Source organism: Podarcis filfolensis, assembly GCF_964270895.1.
Source record: "Podarcis filfolensis genome assembly, chromosome: 7".
Classification (NCBI taxonomy): domain Eukaryota; kingdom Metazoa; phylum Chordata; class Lepidosauria; order Squamata; family Lacertidae; genus Podarcis; species Podarcis filfolensis.
Window position 1 is genome coordinate 51219056 of NC_139603.1, and position 20208 is coordinate 51239263.

The 20208-nt window shown below is 42.2% G+C and overlaps 2 protein-coding genes across 8 annotated transcripts in view; one reads left to right on the forward strand and one right to left on the reverse strand.

The window, feature by feature from the left end:
- SPIDR (scaffold protein involved in DNA repair) overlaps window positions 1-15941 on the forward strand; it is a 161904-nt gene extending 145963 nt beyond the window's left edge. For 6 of the 7 annotated variants that reach the window (XM_083622897.1, XM_083622895.1, XM_083622898.1 and 3 more), the window contains 6 exons: window positions 5446-5644; window positions 7382-7534; window positions 10846-10939; window positions 12631-12745; window positions 14096-14149; window positions 14883-15941. In XM_083622897.1, the coding sequence (XP_083479023.1) occupies window positions 5446-5644; window positions 7382-7534; window positions 10846-10939; window positions 12631-12745; window positions 14096-14149; window positions 14883-15014 (747 nt within the window). In that variant the 3' untranslated portion in view covers window positions 15015-15941. The remainder of the gene's footprint in view (window positions 1-5445; window positions 5645-7381; window positions 7535-10845; window positions 10940-12630; window positions 12746-14095; window positions 14150-14882) is intronic. The other variant, XR_014550261.1, reaches the window with a different exon arrangement.
- A 1790-nt stretch (window positions 15942-17731) lies between these two features.
- CEBPD (CCAAT enhancer binding protein delta) lies at window positions 17732-19534 on the reverse strand. The gene has a single exon (XM_083623099.1). The coding sequence runs from the start codon at window positions 19252-19254 to the stop codon at window positions 18301-18303; it is 954 nt and encodes a 317-aa protein (XP_083479225.1). The 5' UTR covers window positions 19255-19534; the 3' UTR covers window positions 17732-18300.
- Between the last annotated feature and the right edge of the window lie 674 nt (window positions 19535-20208).

Consider the following 20208-nt stretch of genomic DNA (forward strand, 5'->3'; position numbering starts at 1 on the left):
TAGGGATTAAAAGATAGATGGAAGGTGGGTGTACCTGCAGGGACCCTAACTTGTATTGAAAAAGATTGGGGAAGCATTGGCAAAAGGTGGATGAGGAGTTCTGCGGGTGGGAGGTTAAGGCACTTTTCCCAACAGTCCCAGCATGCACTTGAGGAGTGCATGCAGGCCAGGAGTTGTCGACCTGTGATTTGGACAGTTGAGGCTATAGCATTGCAAATGGGCCAATTACAAAAAGATTGGCAGATTGGAGAGAAATTTTTACTATGGTATGAATTGGGGCATTTGCTATTGCCGTAACCAGAAACCACCCTGAGATGCATAAATCTGACATCAGATTTATATTTGGGGAACAAAACAAGCACTCTTATATAATTATAGGAGCGATGACTAAAGTTCCTACACCTAAAAATTGCATTACAAAAACTGCATACGACTGAGCCATATTTCACCTGCCCCTCCCTCTGTCTCTTAACAATCCAGGCGTGTTGTTGTTTTTCTCTTCTTCTGCAATAGTCCTACAGGTCCTGGTGTTTTCCCCTCACTTAACATTTCTATATTAGATAGTGGGCACTTGCTGGGGGGTGGGTGGGAGGTTTTGTAGCTGCAGTACAGAGCAACCCTGCCAATGGATGTAGTTTTTCAATGCTAGCAAAACATATTTGATGTCTCTTATTGGGTGGCTGACAACACATAAAAATATATGTAAAATGGCCCATTAAATTAAAATCCATTTAAACATGAACAAAATCCGAAACTTGTCATTTTGGATGTAACTCTAGAAAGTTCAGGTAAATGATTAGAAATAGTCCACTTCATAAAGATAGCCAAACTTAGGCTGAGTCCCTTTCTTTTAACTTAAGCGATGCATGATTAATTGTCTTAAAGCCATTATATGTTGTTGAAGGGCTAACTCCAAAGATTGAATTGGTCTTTTTCATAATAGAAAATTCTTTTTTAAAAAAATAAATCTTGTGTGTTACCCAACAAATTAATTGTTGGCAAGTCGCATGCCCCAACATTGCTTCAAGCTGGTTGTGCTCTGCTCTCACATAAATTTGTATGCCTTCTGGATACATGGGCCTCACATTTGGAGGGAGTTAACATCCAGAGACTCAAGACACCAGCAAGCTCTGTTTAAATCGCTTTCTACTTCTAATTTCAGCTCAGTGTTTACTGGATGCTTCCTTATCCCTGGGCAGATATGTTGAAAAGATATCATAGCTACTCAAGTAATTCACCTCAGCTGTCTTTAATAAGTGATAATTCTAGATATAAGTGTTTTATAGCCACAATCCAGTGTTTAAATCTTCAAGAATGATTTGAAAGAACTAAAAGCGTTTGATTTTGCAGCTGTGAAGATAAAAAAGGAACTTACCTTTTGTAAACATTTTGGAAACAAAATGCCATGGCTGAAACTTGTTTACTGCTTCAGTCTTTGCCAGTAAAGATTTGTCCTTCGCACAAGTCTAGTGCATCATAAAATATGAAGGTGAAGACCTTGGCTTAGTTTGGTTTTCTCTTGTTGACTAACTTTTTCAGAACACACACAGAGAAAGAGAGAGAAACCCCTGTATGAACCCTGTATGAATTTATGCATTTTATTTATAAAATAAGTTTTGTGCTTAACAATGATAAGATTTTTTTTATCACCAGTGTTGTTCAGTATAGCTCTTTGAACTAGAACTCTTCAGGACTTCACTTAATGTGAAGTGAGAAATGGAAACATGGCCATTTTTATTATTACTATTCAAAATAAGTATTATGGTACAAAAGGAAAATAAGGAAATATATTCCATCTGTGCTTGGGGGAGCTGTACTGTCGCATAACTCAATCCTGCTGCTGTTTTGTCTGTTTTGTCCTTTCTGTTCAGAACAAATTGACACAGAAACAGAAAGATGATGGTATTAAAATGATTTATTGTTATTTACTTTTTGGCTGACTGTCCCATTGGTCAGAATCTAAAGGTTAGAGTTTCAGATTTCTAATGTTTCTCCATGTGAGTCTTCTTTAAAAAAAACACCCTGAGTCTTTCAATTAACTTTTAAAATCTGTAGTTATGGAAAGTAAGTCCTGGGTATGAAATATAAAAGTTTTTTTTAAAGAACAATAGCAAAACTGAATTTAATAAATTGCCAAATATAAATTGCCAAATTGCCAAATATTTTGTCACTCATATTTTCCAACCTCTCTGCTATGCAGCTATTAAATAAATCATTAGATGGGTATATTTTTTTTTAAAATAAATATTTATATAAGTGGTGACATCCGAATGAAACCTTAACTCTACAACTTCCAGAAGGGTAGGAATATCAACAAAAAAGGAAGCAAAATGATATTATTGTGTCACTTTAAAGACTAATCAACTTATTATGGCCACCAAAGCATTTGCCACAATATTTTTTTAGCCTTTTAGAGTGCTGCAAATCTGTTTGTTGTTTCCCAGACAATACTGTTTTATTCTTTAAAAGTATAAATACTTCATTGTAACAAGCTGCAAATAAGAGAGAAAAATAAAACAACATTGTATGCTTTTACCTAAGCATACTCACTTCAATAACCTTTGCTTATATATTTATATATAACACCATATTTCTAGTAAACTACTTGGGTCCTAAAGGAGCCCAAAGACAGCTATAAGGTTTCTGTGAATAGTATGAGACTAGTATTGTGGAGGCCTGGGTTCAAATCCCCACTCAATCATGAAGCTCATTGGGTAGCCTGTCTCTCAGCCTAACCTGTCCCATGGAGAATGGAGGAGCTGGAGAACCATGTTTTTCTTATAGGAAATATAGGGTATAAATTCAGGGAATAGTATGACTGTTTTTGCCATTAGCACTGATGGCATAGGACCAAAGAGCTCATCAAGTGTTCATTTATATTTTGGGTTAAAATAAATAAATCAGTAACTGCATTGATATTTTCAGTCTGTAACATTACGTAAACACTTTCGGTAGTATTATGTAGATGCTTACAAGACGCCATTTTGCAGAAACAGTGAAGACATTTGGGGTTATGTGACTCCTCCCAGAGGGCTTTTTGTTCTAGTGGAGGTTTCTCTCAACAGAAGTGGGGAAAGGCAAAGTTCACTGATTCCCCCTTTCTCCCGAATCTCCTGTACAACTTCTAACACTGCTCCAAAGGGCTTCCAAGGGCAGATTAGATTTATTTTTTATAGTGGGTGGGGTGGGGGGATTTGGGGAACTACAAAAGGAAGATAGAATCAGTGAAAATCTTCTCCCCATGCCTTCTATTCATGGAAGCAGCTGCTAGAGATAGGAGCCTTCCTTCCATGATTGGATTCAGCCCCTAGGCAGTTTAGTGATAAACATGAAAAAGTTATAAAAACTACAGACAAATTTAATCAAATTGCATTAGCTATATATTTTTCCAGTAAAATAATTAAATGTCCTAATTTTGAGCTGGAACTACTTCCAGTGTCAACCCAAAAGGTAGGCACTTTTACTATGAGTTCATTTGTTTTTGTATCCTTTACCTTTAGCTTGTTTTCCCCTCTGTTCTGAGCAGGACATTTATGTTGTTTGGGTAGATGTATTTGTTTCTCCCATTATCTTTCATGAATCATCTGGTTTAAATGCATCCTTGAAAAATGTTGACATTTATCCAAGAGGAAAGATTCTAGGTTCATACCAACTGCAGTTTTTACCAAGGGAGTGGAGCATATTACGCAGCTTAATAATAATGCTTCTGGTGTTTTTCTTATTCAGAGGGAAAAAATGTAAATTTGTAGATTTCTTTAAATGAACTAGGTCAGAAGTCATAATCTGACATCATGAATAAGAAGTGCTTTTTTTAGTTGATTAGTAAAGAAATGTTCAGGTAATATGTTTGAAAACCCTAGTGCAGGCAAGGAAAACATTACAAGGAAACATTTACTTATTTCATTTAGGAGCTGCTTCCTATGAAGCATCTTGAAGTGATTTCACACTGTGTGGACTATTGTGGCACCCTCAAGAATAAAAAATGTATTATTATGTAAGCTTTTATGGGATACAGCCCACTTTATCAGAAGTTTTGCCTTGAGTTTTAGGTATGCTGTGCAGGGGGAAATTGCAGACAATGAGGTCAAAAGATAATGAAAAGCAGGAAAATACAGTTGGTGATAATTATGTTAACAGTGGTCATGCACATTGATAACATTGACATCCTGAAATTCCAAAGCCAATCAATACATGTAGCGTGCTTTTCTAAAAAGAAAAACCATTTGTCCCAATTCATTCTATAAGTGACGGCACTGAACTTCTTCATGGATTGTAATTCACTGGTTTCAAGCTGCAGGCTACCCCTCTGGAAAAGGAAAATGTTTATCCTTCCATCTTATTTGCCAGTTTAACTGCTAAGATTTATGCTACAACAGTTAAGCAGCAATCTGTGGCAAGGCAAGATTCATGCAGTTCTGTTCCATAGGCAGGGCCAGATTTAGGTTTGATGAGGCCCTAAGCTACTGAAGGTAATGGGGCCCTTTATATAGCAGGCGGGGCCCATTACTTACATCATAGGAGCCTACGCAACACAAAACACTGTTGCTGTATGTAGGTTTTATTTTATTTGTTTTTTATCTTTTATTTTGGAAATGTACATCCAGTTGTTTTTTTCCTATAATTTTTTTGGGGCCCCCAAGAGAGTGGGGCCCTAAGCTATAGCTTGTTTAGCTTATACGTAAATCTGGCACTGTCCATAGGACTTCAAACAACTACAGTTTATTGCAATCATTTACTGGTTCAAGGTTGTATAATAGCTTCGGGTGTGAAAGCAAATGCAGTCCTTTTGTTAGTACAGTGGTACCTCTGGCTACTTACAGTGGTACCTCAGGTTACATACGCTTCAGGTTACATATGCTTCAGGTTACAGACTCTGCTAACCCAGAAATAGTGCTTCACGTTAAGAACTTTGCTTCAGGATGAGAACAGAAATCGTGCTCTGGCGGCGCAGCAGCGGGAGGCCCCATTAGCTAAAGTGGTGCTTCAGGTTAAGAACAGTTTCAGGTTAAGAACAGACCTCCGGAACGAATTAAGTACTTAACCCGAGGTACCACTGTATAGTAATGCCACATAAGGACTTCCCTGCAGGCTGAAGGCAGTAGTGGTGATAATTGATGCTGTCCCTATGCATACAGTGATACTTTGAGTCTTAAAAATAAAATTTAAAAAAATTGGTTTTCATAATAGAGAATTACAGACATACTGTGAGTCTTATACTCAGTCCTTTGCTATACTATTGTGACACAGCAAAACATAGAACCAAGATCTATATCACGTTAAGTATTATAAAATTCAGCCTTCAGAATTAAAGGTTTAAATGCTACCTGCTAAACTGTGGATTATATCCACTGAACTGATTAATAGTTTTGATCTAATCCTGGAGAGAAAAAGTAATGCTTTGTTAAATTTTAATGAATTACTTATGCTTTTTCTTTCAAATTCTAGGTAACAGGCAGCACTCCTTCAAACCAAAGGCAATTTTGGCTGTTTGTGACTACTTTCTCCCTGCAAAGTGGGGCTGGAACTCCAAAAACTCTGCCAGTTTCTATTGCTTCATCATGTGTGATCAGTGTAGAAGTAATGGAGGCACTGAAGAGCACATCCCCATGTGCAGTTTTCTTCAAAGATGCTCTATGTGGAAATGGTAAGCTCCAGCAGAAGTGGAGACAGATAAATCTTAAATAAGATTCATAAGCTTCCTCGTGCCATTGCAAATTACAGCCTAATGAGTCTCTAGGGTGGCTCCTACTGCTGTCTGCAATTGACTTTCCACAAGGGTGGTATACAAATTTAATAAATAAATATGATCTGTCCACACCAGTGAGCATGGCACAATGCTGTGAATGGGGCCATTTGTAGCCATTCACTGTAATTCTTGGGTGCCATTTTTACGTTGTTTTTTAATTATTGCTAAAATGCTTTTCTTGCTCTCTTTTTTAACAATCCCAAAAACAATCACCCCACTGCACCAGTAATTCCTGAAAGAAAAACTAGCAATGTAGCTGCATACTGCACCTTAAACCTAGTGTGTAATTTGGCCTTAAAAGATGCGGTGCAAAAGGAAAAAGGGATGAGAAGGAAAGAGACAAAATAAGTGAACTTGGGCACAAGTTCACAAAACAGCAGAGTACAGTAGTTATAATGACCAGCTGGAATGGACAGAAAACGAAACTGGTCTCACAGCAGATTCAGTGGAGTGTTCTTGATTCCTTTCTCTCTCCCTCTGCCACATCCTGATGGAATGGATGCTGGCATGTGAAGGAGGGGGGGATTTGCTCAGTGGAATTGGTATATCAATAGAATCCGTGGAGTATTCCTGTTTCTCATTCCTGCCTCTAGCCTCTTCAGGTAGCATTGTTGTACATAGCAAGTTGTTGTTGGGATACATTTATTTATATGTAATCAAGATACATTTGCCAAAGTGAGAGTTATGTCTTGCACACCACATTAGTGTAACTATTGAGAAGGCAGTTGAAAGAAAGATGCACTGGTGTGAGATCTCCTGTCTACTTTGATAACTACTTATGTTGCTGCACACATAATGTTGGTTTCATTTTTGTTATATCCCACCTTTCATTCAAGCAGCCTAAAGTGGTATACCTGGTTCTCCCCCTCCCCATTTAATCCCCACAACAACACTGTGAAGAAGGTTAGGACGAGAGGCAGTGACTGGCTCAAGGTCACCCAGCCAACTTTGTGGCCAAGTGGGGATTTGAACCCTGATCTCCCAGGTCCTAGTCCACCCCTCTAACCACTACTGTGCTCCCTCCTGCAGTCCTCTTAATACAGTGTCCAATAATGACCACTGTCCCTTTCTTCCCACCTGAAATGGCTAACATAGTATATCAATGGTTGTGCTGGAAAAAAATAGAATTGGATTGTGCTCATGCTTAGGGTAAGTTTTTCATTAGATGATTATGACCTTTGGTCATTGTGAACCTCTGTTGCATTTGAGCCACTGACCTACTTACAAAAGACTCCTTTCATGCATCCAAACCCATTGAATCATCCACGTGACACTCTGCTGAGCAAAGGTTTGGCCCTCCTGTCTCCTGCTTTTGAGAGCAAAGTGCAACATGTCTAGCCTCAGAACAGCTTGGCACCACGAGAGAGACAGAGAGACAGAGAGACAGATCCCACAAGCAATCTCAAGCCAGTTAGATTTTCTCCCCTTTAAATAATTGACACATAAGATAGTTTGGACTGGAAGCTGCTTTAGCAAGAGCATAGCATGTGCTTCATTTCAGAGTTTGTGAGTAAAGTGGACCAAATCAAGCTCTGTGAAAGACTGGCTGGGAATGTTGTCTTTATTGGCCCAGACAATTAACATGGTCACCTTTTTCCTTGTTACTGTAACATATCAAAATGTCTTTGTTGGCAGGTAGGATTATTTGCATTGAACGTACCGTTCTCTTGTTACAAAGGCCCCTTTTGTATAAGGCTGTTGGTGCTGACATCACTGAACTGACTGGTCCTGTCAAACTAGATGAGCTGGATTCTGCAACCCAAGTCAATTCCATTTGTACTGTAAGAGGTTAGTAAGCTTTTCCCAAAGCAAAAGTTGATCAGTCTTTCTTGCGTACTGGAAACCTTAATTTCATTGTGTTCCTCCAAAAAGCTTAGGGCAGTTTGCATGGCTTCTCCCCATCTTAAATGCCCCATAGTAGACGTTAAGCACTACTTGCAAGCAGAGTCACAGTGCAGTGACGGATGCTCCTCTTCACCCACGTGTTCAAGGGGACAGGGCAGAGATGGAAGAATTTCATTTCCCACATTCTTCCCCATCTCTTAACAGGTATGGGAAGAGCAGAGGGAGGGGAAAATAATATATTTCTCTCCTTTGCCTTTCTTTTTTCACTTCAAACCCATCTTTCACTGCTAAATCCTTAGACAGCGCAGCGCAGTAGAGGGAGGAATAATTATGTTTTCCCCTCCTTGCATCCCTTCACCATGAAGGAAGTTTACAGAGGTAGTGATGCTGTTGCTGCTCACCCTTAAGCTCTGGAACATTTGGGTCAAATAGGGAATAGATAGTGACTCCTGCTAGGCTCTTCCACCAGGTATAGGCCTAAAATGGGCAGAGAGTCACAAAAGCCTTTTCTCCTGCTACCATTTCAAATCGGGAGCAGGCCTGCCCCATATACAGTACAGGACAAATACAGTAAAACAATCAAGTAAATCAAGTAAAACAATATAAATACTTAACTGACCAATCATGTCGGTTCTGCCCCCCCCCCCAAATATCCTGGTGATGCCCATGAAAGGAGGCCTATAACATCAGCAGTTGTTAATCATTGAATGTCTGTTTGGGAGCTATGTCACTTTTGAGTACAACCCTCTGCAGCATCACCTAGCTGGTTGGATGTAAGTAAAGCTACAGTAAATGGCTGCAGTTACAGTATAGCACTTGCTTTCAGTTGATGTTTTTCCCTCTTCTGTACAGCAAAAGCTCCCATTTCAGAATGTTTTATTACATTCACTTAATATTGATGTGTGTATGAAACAGTGGCCTCTGCCCCTCATATTTCTGAATAATGATAATTGATTCACTTGTTTAGGTAGCTTTGCACCCTATTTCAAACTTACTGCCTGTATTACCTAATTTAAACATTGGCTTAGTCACCAGTCTGATGGAGCAGCTAGAGTGCTTGGCTTGGGCCGGAATTCAAATCCATGCTCAGGAATTCAGCTTAATTAGGGAGTGGGATTTGGTGACCTCATTATGTCACCAGACATAATTGTGTTATCTCATAATGTCATCTCAGAGGTATTACTTATTTGACAGGATCAATGCAAGGATAAGTTTGGGAAAACCAATATTTACCAGCTTGAGTTCCCTAGAGGGAAAGTGAGATGCAAATGTGACCAGTCAATCTGCTGCACTCAATCTATTGATGCTTCTCACTGTGCTTCAGGCTTTCCTTGAGAATTACTACTTTTTTTTTTACATACAGTTGGAAATAGCTGTCAATCCTAAAATGTTTCGGAAGCTCCTAAGATTGGATATGAAGCAACAAAAAGTCTTACATGGATGCTTTCCTTTTTTTCACTTTAAATAAAGTGCTCCAGCCTTGCTACTCCAGTATACATGACTTTGCCAGTTTTGATTCTCCAACATTTTAGTTTACCATAGAATTAAGTGCCTCTTACTCAACATAACAAGGATTACTAGGTGATTGGCCTTTGACATAAACACTGTAGGCTTGGCAACTGTAATCCCTTTACTTGCAGGTGTCCCAAGATTATCCATTTGTATGTTTTGCTCACAAACAGTGCTACATCCTTAATGTTTACTGCTTGGATCAACAAATCGCCATTGTTCTAAATCTTTTTACTAGCCTTCCCATAAAATGCCCCATTTATTTGCTTTATAATACTTGGCAACAATGCTTCGCGATCCAGAATATCTCTCTGACCTTCGGTTCCCTAATGTTTCTAGTCACGTATGTCAGGGTTTTTTAGCGGTTTCAGTTTCCAATTATGTGGATATAAATAAAAAGTAAGTCCCTGTTTTAGACCATTGTAAATGTTTTAAGAAAGCTATCTTATCTGTTGATATTCCACACCCATCCCTCTGGCATTTTCCAGATATAGGATTGAAACCATTGTGACTAAGAACATTTGCTCTCTAATGCGGAAATGTAGAATAGTGACAGAATTTTTAAAAGCTGTTGGGTGAGAACATAGTAAGAGCCCTGCTGAAGCAGGCCAAAGGCCCATCTATTCTAGCATACTGTTCTCACAGTGGACAGCCTAATGCTTATGAGAAGCCCGCAAGCAGGACACGAACACAACAGTTGTCTATCATTACTAGTATTCAGAAACATACTGTTTCAGATTTGGGGTACTAGATTCTATTAGTTTATAGTAGAAATTAATGAATGTCAGGATTTAGCTAATATTTGGAGCAATGAAGGGAAGATTCCAGCCCAATGGAAAATCCAGGCTAAACTTCCTTTCCAATCCTCGCCTGGGATCGAGATGTTAACATGACAAAAGGTGGTGATGGCCCATATTGGAGAGAGGAATCCTTGGGCCTGGGCCTGGGCGGACAGAGGTTGCCAAGATGTGTGTGTGAGGTGACAGGAAAAGAGTGTATTTAGCAAGGTGTTCTGGGAACAAGAAGGAAGAACAAAAACAGAACCATTCTGTCAGGCTAGCTGGGAGCAATGCGTTGGACTCCAGTGCTGCACTGCCGTGGGGAACAAGCCCCTCTTGAGATGACTGTGCTGTAAGAGCAGGACTCCCTCCAGCCAAACTCAAATGTTAAATATGTGAATTTCTTAAAGCTATGACAGTCTCCGCCTCATCTTGATTCTAAGAGGAACAGAGACCCTGGGTGAGCACCTGGAAATTCCCTGGATTCCCTCTACCACTCAACAGGGATAGGAGTGGCACAGAACCTCTGTAACAATTTTGTCTCTGATATTGGAAGTAGTACACAGCCATAATGAATCGTAGCCAATGGAAGCTTTATTCTCTATAAATTTGCCTACTCCCCTTTTAAAGCTGCCCAAGTTGGTGGCCATCGCTTCATCTTCTGGTAGTGCATCCCCAAGTTGTGTTGTGTATGAAAACATGTGAATTGCCTTTGATGGGGCTTTTAAATAAATGGCATTAGAAGAATGGTTTCTAGATGTTGTGAAGCTAATCTAAAGATATTTTCAAAAATGAACAGGTTGTCATATACCTGAAATCCCCCCTGCCCCCGCTTTATGAAAAAAAATGCTTAATTTTGGCAGAGAAAAAGGAGCCATCCTATAACAAGCCAAGAGCTTTGGTCATCTCTGATGCTTGTGTCAATGGCTATTAAGCCAGTAGAAACATTTCCTTTCTTTTTTCCAGGCACTGTTGTTGGTGTTAATGAAAGAACTGCTTTCTCATGGCCTGCGTGTAACAGATGTGGCAATGGGAAAGTAGAGAAGCGTCCACAAGACAGGTAAGAACAAGCTTGTGCCAACTGACATACAGATAAGGGCAGTCCTATTGGGCACTGTATATTTGGAGTCTCAGCCTTTTGACAGAGTGCATTCCCAAAGGCTGTAAGGAAATTTAGAAGTAAAGGGATAAGAGAAAAGTTCCCTTAATGTAGTGTTGGGCAATTTGTGGCCTTACCAAATTTTGATCAAGATGTTACAAAGGTTTTTCTATTTAATTTCATCTAGTGGATTAAAAGTTGTGGTACAGAGATATATCTCATATTTTAATGTTACACCCCTCTGGGTTTTTTAAAATATAATTACCCAGCCAATTGTTTCTCAAAGAAGCATCAGAATACTTGGATGTGAGTCTTCTCCATATGGGCAGTGTGCCCAGATATAGAGGACTTCCCACTATGCTTTCTTTCCTCCTTCCCACATGCAAGCAGCACGACTGGACATTACAGAGTGGGAGTTATGTGTATGTCTCCTATAATTTCTGTCCATCTCCTTTTCTCTGCTTGATCAAATAACACAAGCTCTGGACCTCAGGAAGAGAGGAATGGATGGGGAATGTGAAGGGGGCAAAGCATGGCTCTATTAAACCCTCTGCATATGGACACTGACTGGGCTCACTTGGAGCTGTGTCGGTTTATAAAACTGAATAGCATGAAGAAAGTGAAAAGGAAATATTTTATCTCCTAAGACATTTTGTTCTCTTCGCCATCCAATAAAAATGATTGGCAGTATATTTGGGAGAAACAAAAAGTACTATTTCGTGCATGCAGCACGTAACATTTGTAATTCAGTGCCACAGGATGCCATTTTATAGGGTTAGACAGAACCAGAGGGAATGGATCTGTCAATTGTTGCTGTAACTAAGAAGAAAACCTGTATCTCTATGAATATTGCTGGGAACAAACAACACAGGATGGATTTCTCATAATCTCCTCTTTGTTCACAATGCATTCCATCAGGCTGTAGCATAAGGAGGCATGGAAAGTAAGGCTCCTTCATCAGCTCTGCTGAGAGACCAGGTCCACTGAGTTTCTCCTTTTGGAGTTGTTTCCGTTTCAGCTGGATATAAGAAGAATTGGTTACCTGAAGAATTGGTGTCTGCGTTGTTTGCCTCTTTCTTCTTCATTCTCCCCTCCCCCCCCCCCACGTGTCTTTTAGATTGTAAGCCTGTGGGCAGGGAACAGCTTGTTTTTAGTAATCTTATGTAAGCCACTCTGGGAGCTTTTTTGGCAAAAGAGCATGTTAAAAAAAAGATATAAAAACAAATAACCCCTGAACAAAACTTTCTAAGGACATTACTGCTGGAATATTGGAATAAAATAGCAGGGTAGGATTGAGGGGTACTTAACTCTGCTGCTTTTCTTACAGGCATGTGCCTTCCTAATTAGTTTTTCCTTAAACTGGGTTAATTTTAGTCTTCGAGCCTTACTGGGGGGGGAGCATGGGGGGGATAATTGGTGAGGATGGAAAGGTTAAGCTCCCCTCTTACCCCTGTTCTCGCTTTCAGATTCCTTCTTCCCTGGCATTAGCATTATGAAGAGAACATGGGGGAAAGATAGCTTTTCCTTCTCCCAGCTAATGATCAAAATTCACATCAAGAAGACTGATTTTGGTCACCTTCAAACTGTCAAAGGAATAAAGAAAAATGAGGTGCTGGATGCATATATAACATGAACCTTTCCCTGTATTTCAGAGGCTTGCTGTACTGCAACCAATGTTGCGATGCCATAGCTTCCCCACTTCTCAAGATGCACCTGGAAGTCTTTCTGCACTGCCAGTCCAGACCACAATGCATAGTAAAAGTAAAGGTATGAGAAGAACAAAGTACAGGTTATAAGACTTATGTCCTTTATAAAAAATACAGCTTAATATAATAAAAAATATATAAGCTGTTTAACATAAAAGTAATAGCAATCTGACATTCAGTAAAATTTGACATATCAAACCAAGTTGGTAATGGGCACTCAAAGAAGCCACTGAGGTCACCTTGATCTGTTTTCACAGTGATGGATCTAGGAGCACTCCCAAACTACTGTATGTACCTGCTCTTTCAGAGGGAGTGCAGCCCAGTTCCTGGGTACCACCTATCCACAGGGTCTCTGTCTCGACAGGACTGAGTTGCAGTTGATGAGCTGTCATCTGACCCATGACTGCATCCAAGCACTGGCTGGGGACACGCACAAACTCTACCAGTTCATATGTTACAGAGAAATAGGATTGTTCTGAGACGTGTGCCAATTTCTGGAATGAACAACCTTACCTGAACAAAGATATTCTTTAATTGCAATGCTCAGAACCCTTTTTTATGGGACATTTATAATGTAGATGAACTTGGTTGATCTGTAAAGAGTTAGGGGTGGATTGCCATGTGGAGTGATCTGCCTTATAATTTGGACTACAGGGCCTTCAGAAACAAATGGAACAGATGCTCCTTTGTTAGTTCCAATTTCTAGAGAAATACTTCCAAGTATATATGGACCAAGGACTAGTAATATTTCTAATGGCAAGGTTTGGTAACCTTCAACCCACCACATGTTGTTTGTCTCCAACTCCTGGCTAGCATGGGCCAATGGTCAGGGTTAATGGAAGTTGTGTTCCAACATCTGGAGCCTCACACATTAGCTACCCTTGCCCAGAGGGAGAAGGGACAAGAATTTAAAGCTCTGCTCCAATGTTATTATTCATTTGTATCATGATGACTCAGGGCAGGCTACAATGTGTCTTTATCTTTCACTCTGACTTCACAAGGCTGTTTAGGAGGCTAAGATGAGATAGAGCTGCTTCCCCAAGGCCACCTATTGAATTTCAAGATTTAACAAAGTTTTGAGTCTGTCAGCTATGTCCTGTTGAATTATAAATCCACGGTGCAACTCTTTTCTAAAATGATATTTCTGCAATAATTTCTAAGGACTTATATGTGGGGAAATTTCTTTGAGGGGTTTTACTGGGATCATGATCATGTTACGTAGCATACAACAACTTGTTGGGAACTTAGACCTTAAGGGACATAAGTTGATTTCTGTTTGGCTTTATCATAATCAAGAGGACAGATCATTATAGGCATACAATTTTAACTTTTACTAAATACTGTTGTTGTTTTATGTAGCCAAATAAAATTTAAACATGATTCTTTTCTTTATCTCCATTTGTTATATTAGCTGCTGCAAAATACAATTTCTTCACTCCTGGAGTCCTCTCCCTCTGAGAATGGGGTATGTATACTTAAAAACACATTGATTAAAGAAATTGAAATGTCATCATTCTAGCTGTAAAAGGGTGACATTTAAAAGTGGGCTGAGTCACATGAAGGTGCAGTGAACATGGGCAATTGATAATGGTTTAAGTTTATTGAAGCATCAATAAAAACAACTGTCTCTGTAGAAAACACAAATATTAATTGATTCACCTTTTGGTCTAAAGATCCTTTCTATTGGATGCTTGGAATGTTCCCTAGAGGCAGTTTGGTTCTCACTTAAATTGAACACAGACAGAACAATTCTGTACATGTCTACTCAGAATTAAGTCCCATTGCATTCAGTGGGACTTACTCCCAGGGAAGTGTATATATGATTAGCAAGCCTGATTAAGCAATTTTTGTGATACTGTATCACATTTTAATTCACATTTGTTTATCAAAGTGATTGTTTTTCAAACTCATTAGGAATATAATAACAACAACAACAACAACAACAACAACAACATCCACCTGCCCTTCACACTTGACCAAGGCTAGTTACAACAATTAAAACATGATCATAAAAGCAGTTGAAAACTACTTGCAGTTGCAGAAATGAGGTGTATGCATGCTACTTTTCTTTTTGAGCAAGAAAAAACAAGAAATTTTACTTTGGATATCACCTTGCACTGGGTATATTTCAGCTGTTTGGTGACTGGGACAAAATGTACAAGATTGTTTGTTTTAATGAATGTGCTTTATCATTACAGAGTTATGAAGTGAAGAGTGTGCTGGGAAAAGAGGTGGGGTTTTTATATTGTTATGTTCAGTCTGTAACCAGCCACCCAACTAGCTATGTTGGATTGGAAGAAATTGCTCTCCCAGATGCAGGAAGAAACTAAAGGAAATACCGTCTGCTACTCTGTCTATGAACTTTGTAATATAGTTATTTATGGACTATTCTTGTATATAATGTGTAATGCAGACATGATAAATACTGCATTTTAAAAAGAGATTACTCTGAAAAGAAACTGCTATTTTTTTGAACGTGGACATTGGGCATGTGCCAGGCAATATTAAGCATGTTCAGCTTCCATTGATTTTCATGAGATAAGGTAAATGGATGTGCTTCTACATCTGCCATTGAAACCAGTGGAACTTGCAAATGCTTAACTGTGATGGCACTTTTTCTACTGTGTATGTTTTTCTTGTAATCCATAAGTAGTTTTTGGAGCACTGAAGCGAAATGTATTTTTGTAACAATTGTCTTGATCTATCTGTAAGGTATTTTTTGTAACGGGTTTCCCAAGCTATCCTCCTCACCTCCCCCAGTAGATGTAAAAATCAATTATGCATGTTTGAAGAGGTATTTTAAAATAATTTATCTATACGTTTTAACATAAACTGTGGCTGTTACTCCAGTAACATATGTTCTAATGAAGCTTTCCTGAATGGTATGCATTGAAACAGTGTGTCTAATATTACATGGAGTAATGCTAATTTATATTTGTTACAAAAATTGATTAAATATTACAAAGAGTTAAATAAGTCTTTTTTTCCTGCTGAAGTGATGAAGGGTGTCGGGGGCATGTGTGCAGCATTAACCATCATCTAAATATAAATACTGAACTGTTGTATCTTTAAAACAAATTCACATAAATGGGCTATATAGTTCATAAAAACTAAAGAACAGTGGCTTCAGAATAGTTTCTAACCATATCAGATATATTGTGATTTTAAACATATTGTCATTTTAACTACACACTTATTTCTCTAAGGAATCATAATAATTTTTTGCACCAAACAAAATAAAATAAGTTTGCTTTAAACTGTTTTTAATTGGACTTGAAATGTTTTAACCCAACCTAGGTAAAGGGCAGGTGCTGGTGATAATAATATATGTTAATAATACCACAATCCTACAAATATCAGGTGAAATCCTGGGAACAGCTAGACTTTCTTGTGATAGTTGTGATACAAAGTCTTGTACGTGTATGAACTGCTTTTGCAGAGAACAGGGAACTCCCTGCATACATTCGCATACTCAGGTGTTGAATTTCTGTATTGGAGGTGGAGAGAGATAGAGATAATATATTGGGATCTTGAATCCTAAGCATGCATACTTCAGGTTGGTTTGTTTGTGAATCATCAAATTCCAAAATTTTCAGAACAGTGCCTAGAGACTTCAAGTTTGTGCCTACCTATTTGTAATTCTAAAATGAGTAATAGTTCTGCCTTATTTGGGGCTTTTAGCCAAGAAGCAGTATGAAATCTAGGTCGTGCATATTTTCTGTGGGCAACAAAAAGAAAGTGGCTCACGTTTTTATTGTTTTTAGCAGTGGAAAGGGGGGTTTCCTTGATGGACAGAAAGGTTGGATGTAAATGTTTTAAATGCTACCCTCTTGTGATGAAGCTACAGCTATGCACGTTGCTGTGCACTTGGAAGCCATCACTAGGACTTCCCAACACACACACACACACGGAACGAAATACATGCGTGTGGTCATTGTGTATGACTATTTGGATGCAGATTGTACAGCAGTTCCTAAAAGTGTTTTGTGTGCCGGAATGCTGTCAACATTTGAAGTAACCCAGTAGCATGGCCCTGTAGCAACCCAATTAAGGCCAAACCCCCTTTCCTCCCCCCCCCCCAATGATTTGTGTTAAGAGGTAATGAAAGTTCAAGATTTTGAAACCAAGCCAAGGTTATGTTTAGAGCTGGAAAAGTCCTACTAACACTACTCATATTTGTGTTCTTGTTTACAGGTTCAATCTTTCTGTGGCTTCATTTGCCTTCACAAGCGTCATTACAATCACTGCTTAAAATTACTTCTGCTAGCTATTCAATCTCCTAACCAAACCACCTTCTGTTTGCACTGAGATTTTACCACTTTGCAATGCTGCCCTCTGATGTAAAGATGGCATTTTCAGGAAACATGGTGTACATGTATCTGTTTGAAAACTGACATGTGGATCCAATGCTAGTCTTGCTCATGGTAGACCAAACAAAAATTAATGAACAGAAACAATTTAGGTGCATTAATTTAAAGAGGTGTAATCTGAGTAAAACTTAATTGGCTACAACCCTTTATGTATTCCCCCCAAATATATGTGTGTGTGCAGTTGCACTGAGTGTGTGCTTAAAGTTCAGCTTCTCTCTTAGAGGCTAGAGCAGGATTTCCCAAACCTGGGTCTCCAGCTGTTTTTGGACTGCAACTCCCATCATTCCTAGCTAGCAGAGTCAATGGTCAGGGATGATGGGAACTGTAGTCCAAAAACAGCTGGAGACCCAAGTTTAGGAAACCCTGGGTTAGGAGCATACAGTTGGTTCTTACACAGGGTTAACCTCCCACCCTGACTGCAGAAATCTGCAGCTAGTGTGTTTTTGCAATTAAAGAGCAGAGTACAATATGGATACCTTCCCTTTAACTCCCGTTTTATTAGCATCTGTCCACCATAAAACTGGCATTTAAATGTCATTTAACACAGCATTAATCATGGTGCCTTTTTTTACATGCTTAAAGTCAAGAAACCGCACACTTAACTCTTGCATGGAGCACTATTTCTTGCTGCATCCCCTCAGCAGCTGCCCCCAGCATAATAAATACAAAGTCAAAAGTAAAATTCAAAAGTTTTTTTTTATTTTTAGAAATGCTGTAAAAATTTATATAAAAGTTTTGAGCATGCTCAGTCTGTTTCCCCCCTCTTGCTGTTTACAATAAAAAGTATTTGCAAATCATGTGCTTCTTACAAAGTACCGTAGCTGCATCCGTATAAGATAGATGTAGAAAAACGAAAACTATCATTACAAAAATAATTTAGGAAGATAAAAGGAGACATTTAGCTTTTTCTTTCACCCTTTTTTTTTTGGCAAGTTTTGTGGTTAAAAGACCCAAGCTTAGCCCATATTCGAAGAAAGAAACGCGAAAGGCAACACATTTTCACGAGGCGTTTCTTTCCGGCCTTGTAGCTTAGGCTGCTTCTTCCTCAGCAGGGAAGAAGTCCGGAGAGGGGAAAGGCGCCCTTTGGCCCAGTCCGGGGCGCCGCCGCAGGCCTCTCCTCCCCGCAACCCCCTCCCTCCCGCGCAGCCCCCGCTGCAGTCCTGTGCGGCTCGCTCTGAGGTATTCTGGAAGAAGTTCAAAGTCTGTGGCAGAGCCAGCCCGGGGGGGCGGCTCCCTCTGCAGCCGGTTACCGGCAGTCCGTGGCCGCGGCCGCCTGCAGGAAAGGGTTGCCGGGCAGCTGCTTGAAGAAGTGCCTGAGGCTGGTGAGGTCCCTGGTGAGCTGCTCGCACTTCTTGTGCAGCCGCTCGTTCTCGGCCGACAGCTCCACCACCTTCTGCTGCATCTCCTGGTTGCGGCGCTTGGCCTTGTCGCGGCTCTTGCGCACGGCGATGTTGTTGCGCTCCCGCCGCTGCCGGTACTCCGGGCTGAACCTGTCCACGCACTTCTTGGCGGCGCGCTCTTTGCCGCCGCCCGACGACGACGACCCGGACGAGCGGCTGCTGTAGCTGGACGGCGAGGCGCTGCCCGGAGGCTCCGGGGAGGTGGGCGGCGTGGGCTGCCCGCTCAGGTTGACGATGGTCTGGGCGCAGGTGGCGATCTGAGAGGGCAGCAGCGAGCCCGAGCCCGACGCCTCGTCGCCCCAGTCGGGCTCCTGCTTGACCGCGCCGCGCAGTGGGCCCGGCGGGACGCTGGCGTGCAGCAGGCTGGCCAAGGCGCCGCCCGCGGGCGCGTGCTGAGCCGGAGGAGGCGGCGGCGGCGGCAGGTAGTCCCCGTAGGCGCCGCTGCTTCCTCCGCGCTCGCTGCCCTTGTGGTTGCTGTTGAAGAGGTCGGCGAACAGCTCGTCGTTGCACAGCTCCAGGTTGGGCACGGCCGCCATCGAGTCGATGTAGGAGCTAAAGTCGATGGCGCTCTCGTCCTCGTACATGGCCGGCGCGGCGGCGCTCAGCTCGGCCAGGTCGCGGCTGCCTCCGCCGGGCGCTGCTGACGAGACCTCCTCGGCGCTGGCGCTCATGCCGCCCGCCTTGCACGAAGGACTCAGCGCGCCGCCCGCCTTGGCGTCGTAGAAATTGGCGGGCTCCAGGGAGGACCAGCTCCTGTAGCACGACAGCGAGTCCAGGCAGTCCAGGGTGGCGGCGCTCATGGAGGGCCCGGGGGCCGCGAGGTGAGTGAGCAGCGGGCGGAGAGCCCTTTTTCTCCCCGCTCGCAGGTGGAGGCGGCGCGCGCGCGTGTGTGAGCGGCGGCGGCGGCGCACCTGGCTGGGCGTGGACTTTGCCTCAGAGTCAGGCACCTTGCTTTCGGCCTCCCCCGCCCGTCGGCTCCTCTTTGGGACGCGGCTTCACGCCGGACTTCGCCTCCTGTCCGGAGCTGCACGTGTGCGTGTGGGGCAGGGTGAACCTGGCAGCGAGGTGCCGCCTCGGCCCTTTATAGAGGAACCTCGGACCCCACCTCCTGGCCCTTGTGACTGCGGGAGGGTGTTGCTGGAGAAGCCCCGCGGGGCGGGAAGGGAGGGCGGGGAGAGCCCTGCGCGCTCTCGGGCCTCGCTGCCAAGGGGGCGGCGGGAGCGGCAGCAGCCGCAGCCGTCAGGGATTGGTCTGGGCGGGATGTGCTTCAACCCCCCCCCCCCCCGCCTTGCCACCTTTGATCCGGAGGGCAGCGACCGGGGACTGCCGTTTCCTCCTCCCGCCCCCCCCCCACTGCCGTACATCGAGGGCGCCCCCTGGAGGGAGGAAAAGCCCGAACCCACCCGGGTTGGTGTCTTGCCGCGTCTGGGGAGCCGCGAGCAGCGAGAGTGTCGTCTCTCCGGCCCAGGGGCTTTGAAGCGGATTCCCTCCCCAGGTCAAATTCCTCAAGCCCTCCGCGCAGGAGAAAGTGGGGCGACACGCCGTCCTGCCAGGTGTAGCGAGGGCAGTTGGAGCAGGGAGACCTGGGGCGCACGAAGCTTAAACCCCCGCACCCCAAGTTGCACGGGGCAGCACTTTCCGCTGGGAGCCGTGGTGGGATTTCCAATAATGTGCAGCGGGGGGGGGGAGGGTTGGGATGGCGCAGGAGCCTTCCTGGCTTATTTCCTGGGTGCTCTCCCCCTTTTGTTTTCTTT

What these genes read in the sequence shown, in the direction of transcription:
- CEBPD (XM_083623099.1), bottom strand. Translation starts at nt 19,254, where the DNA reads ATGAGCGCCGCCACCCTGGACTGCCTGGACTCGCTGTCGTGCTACAGG.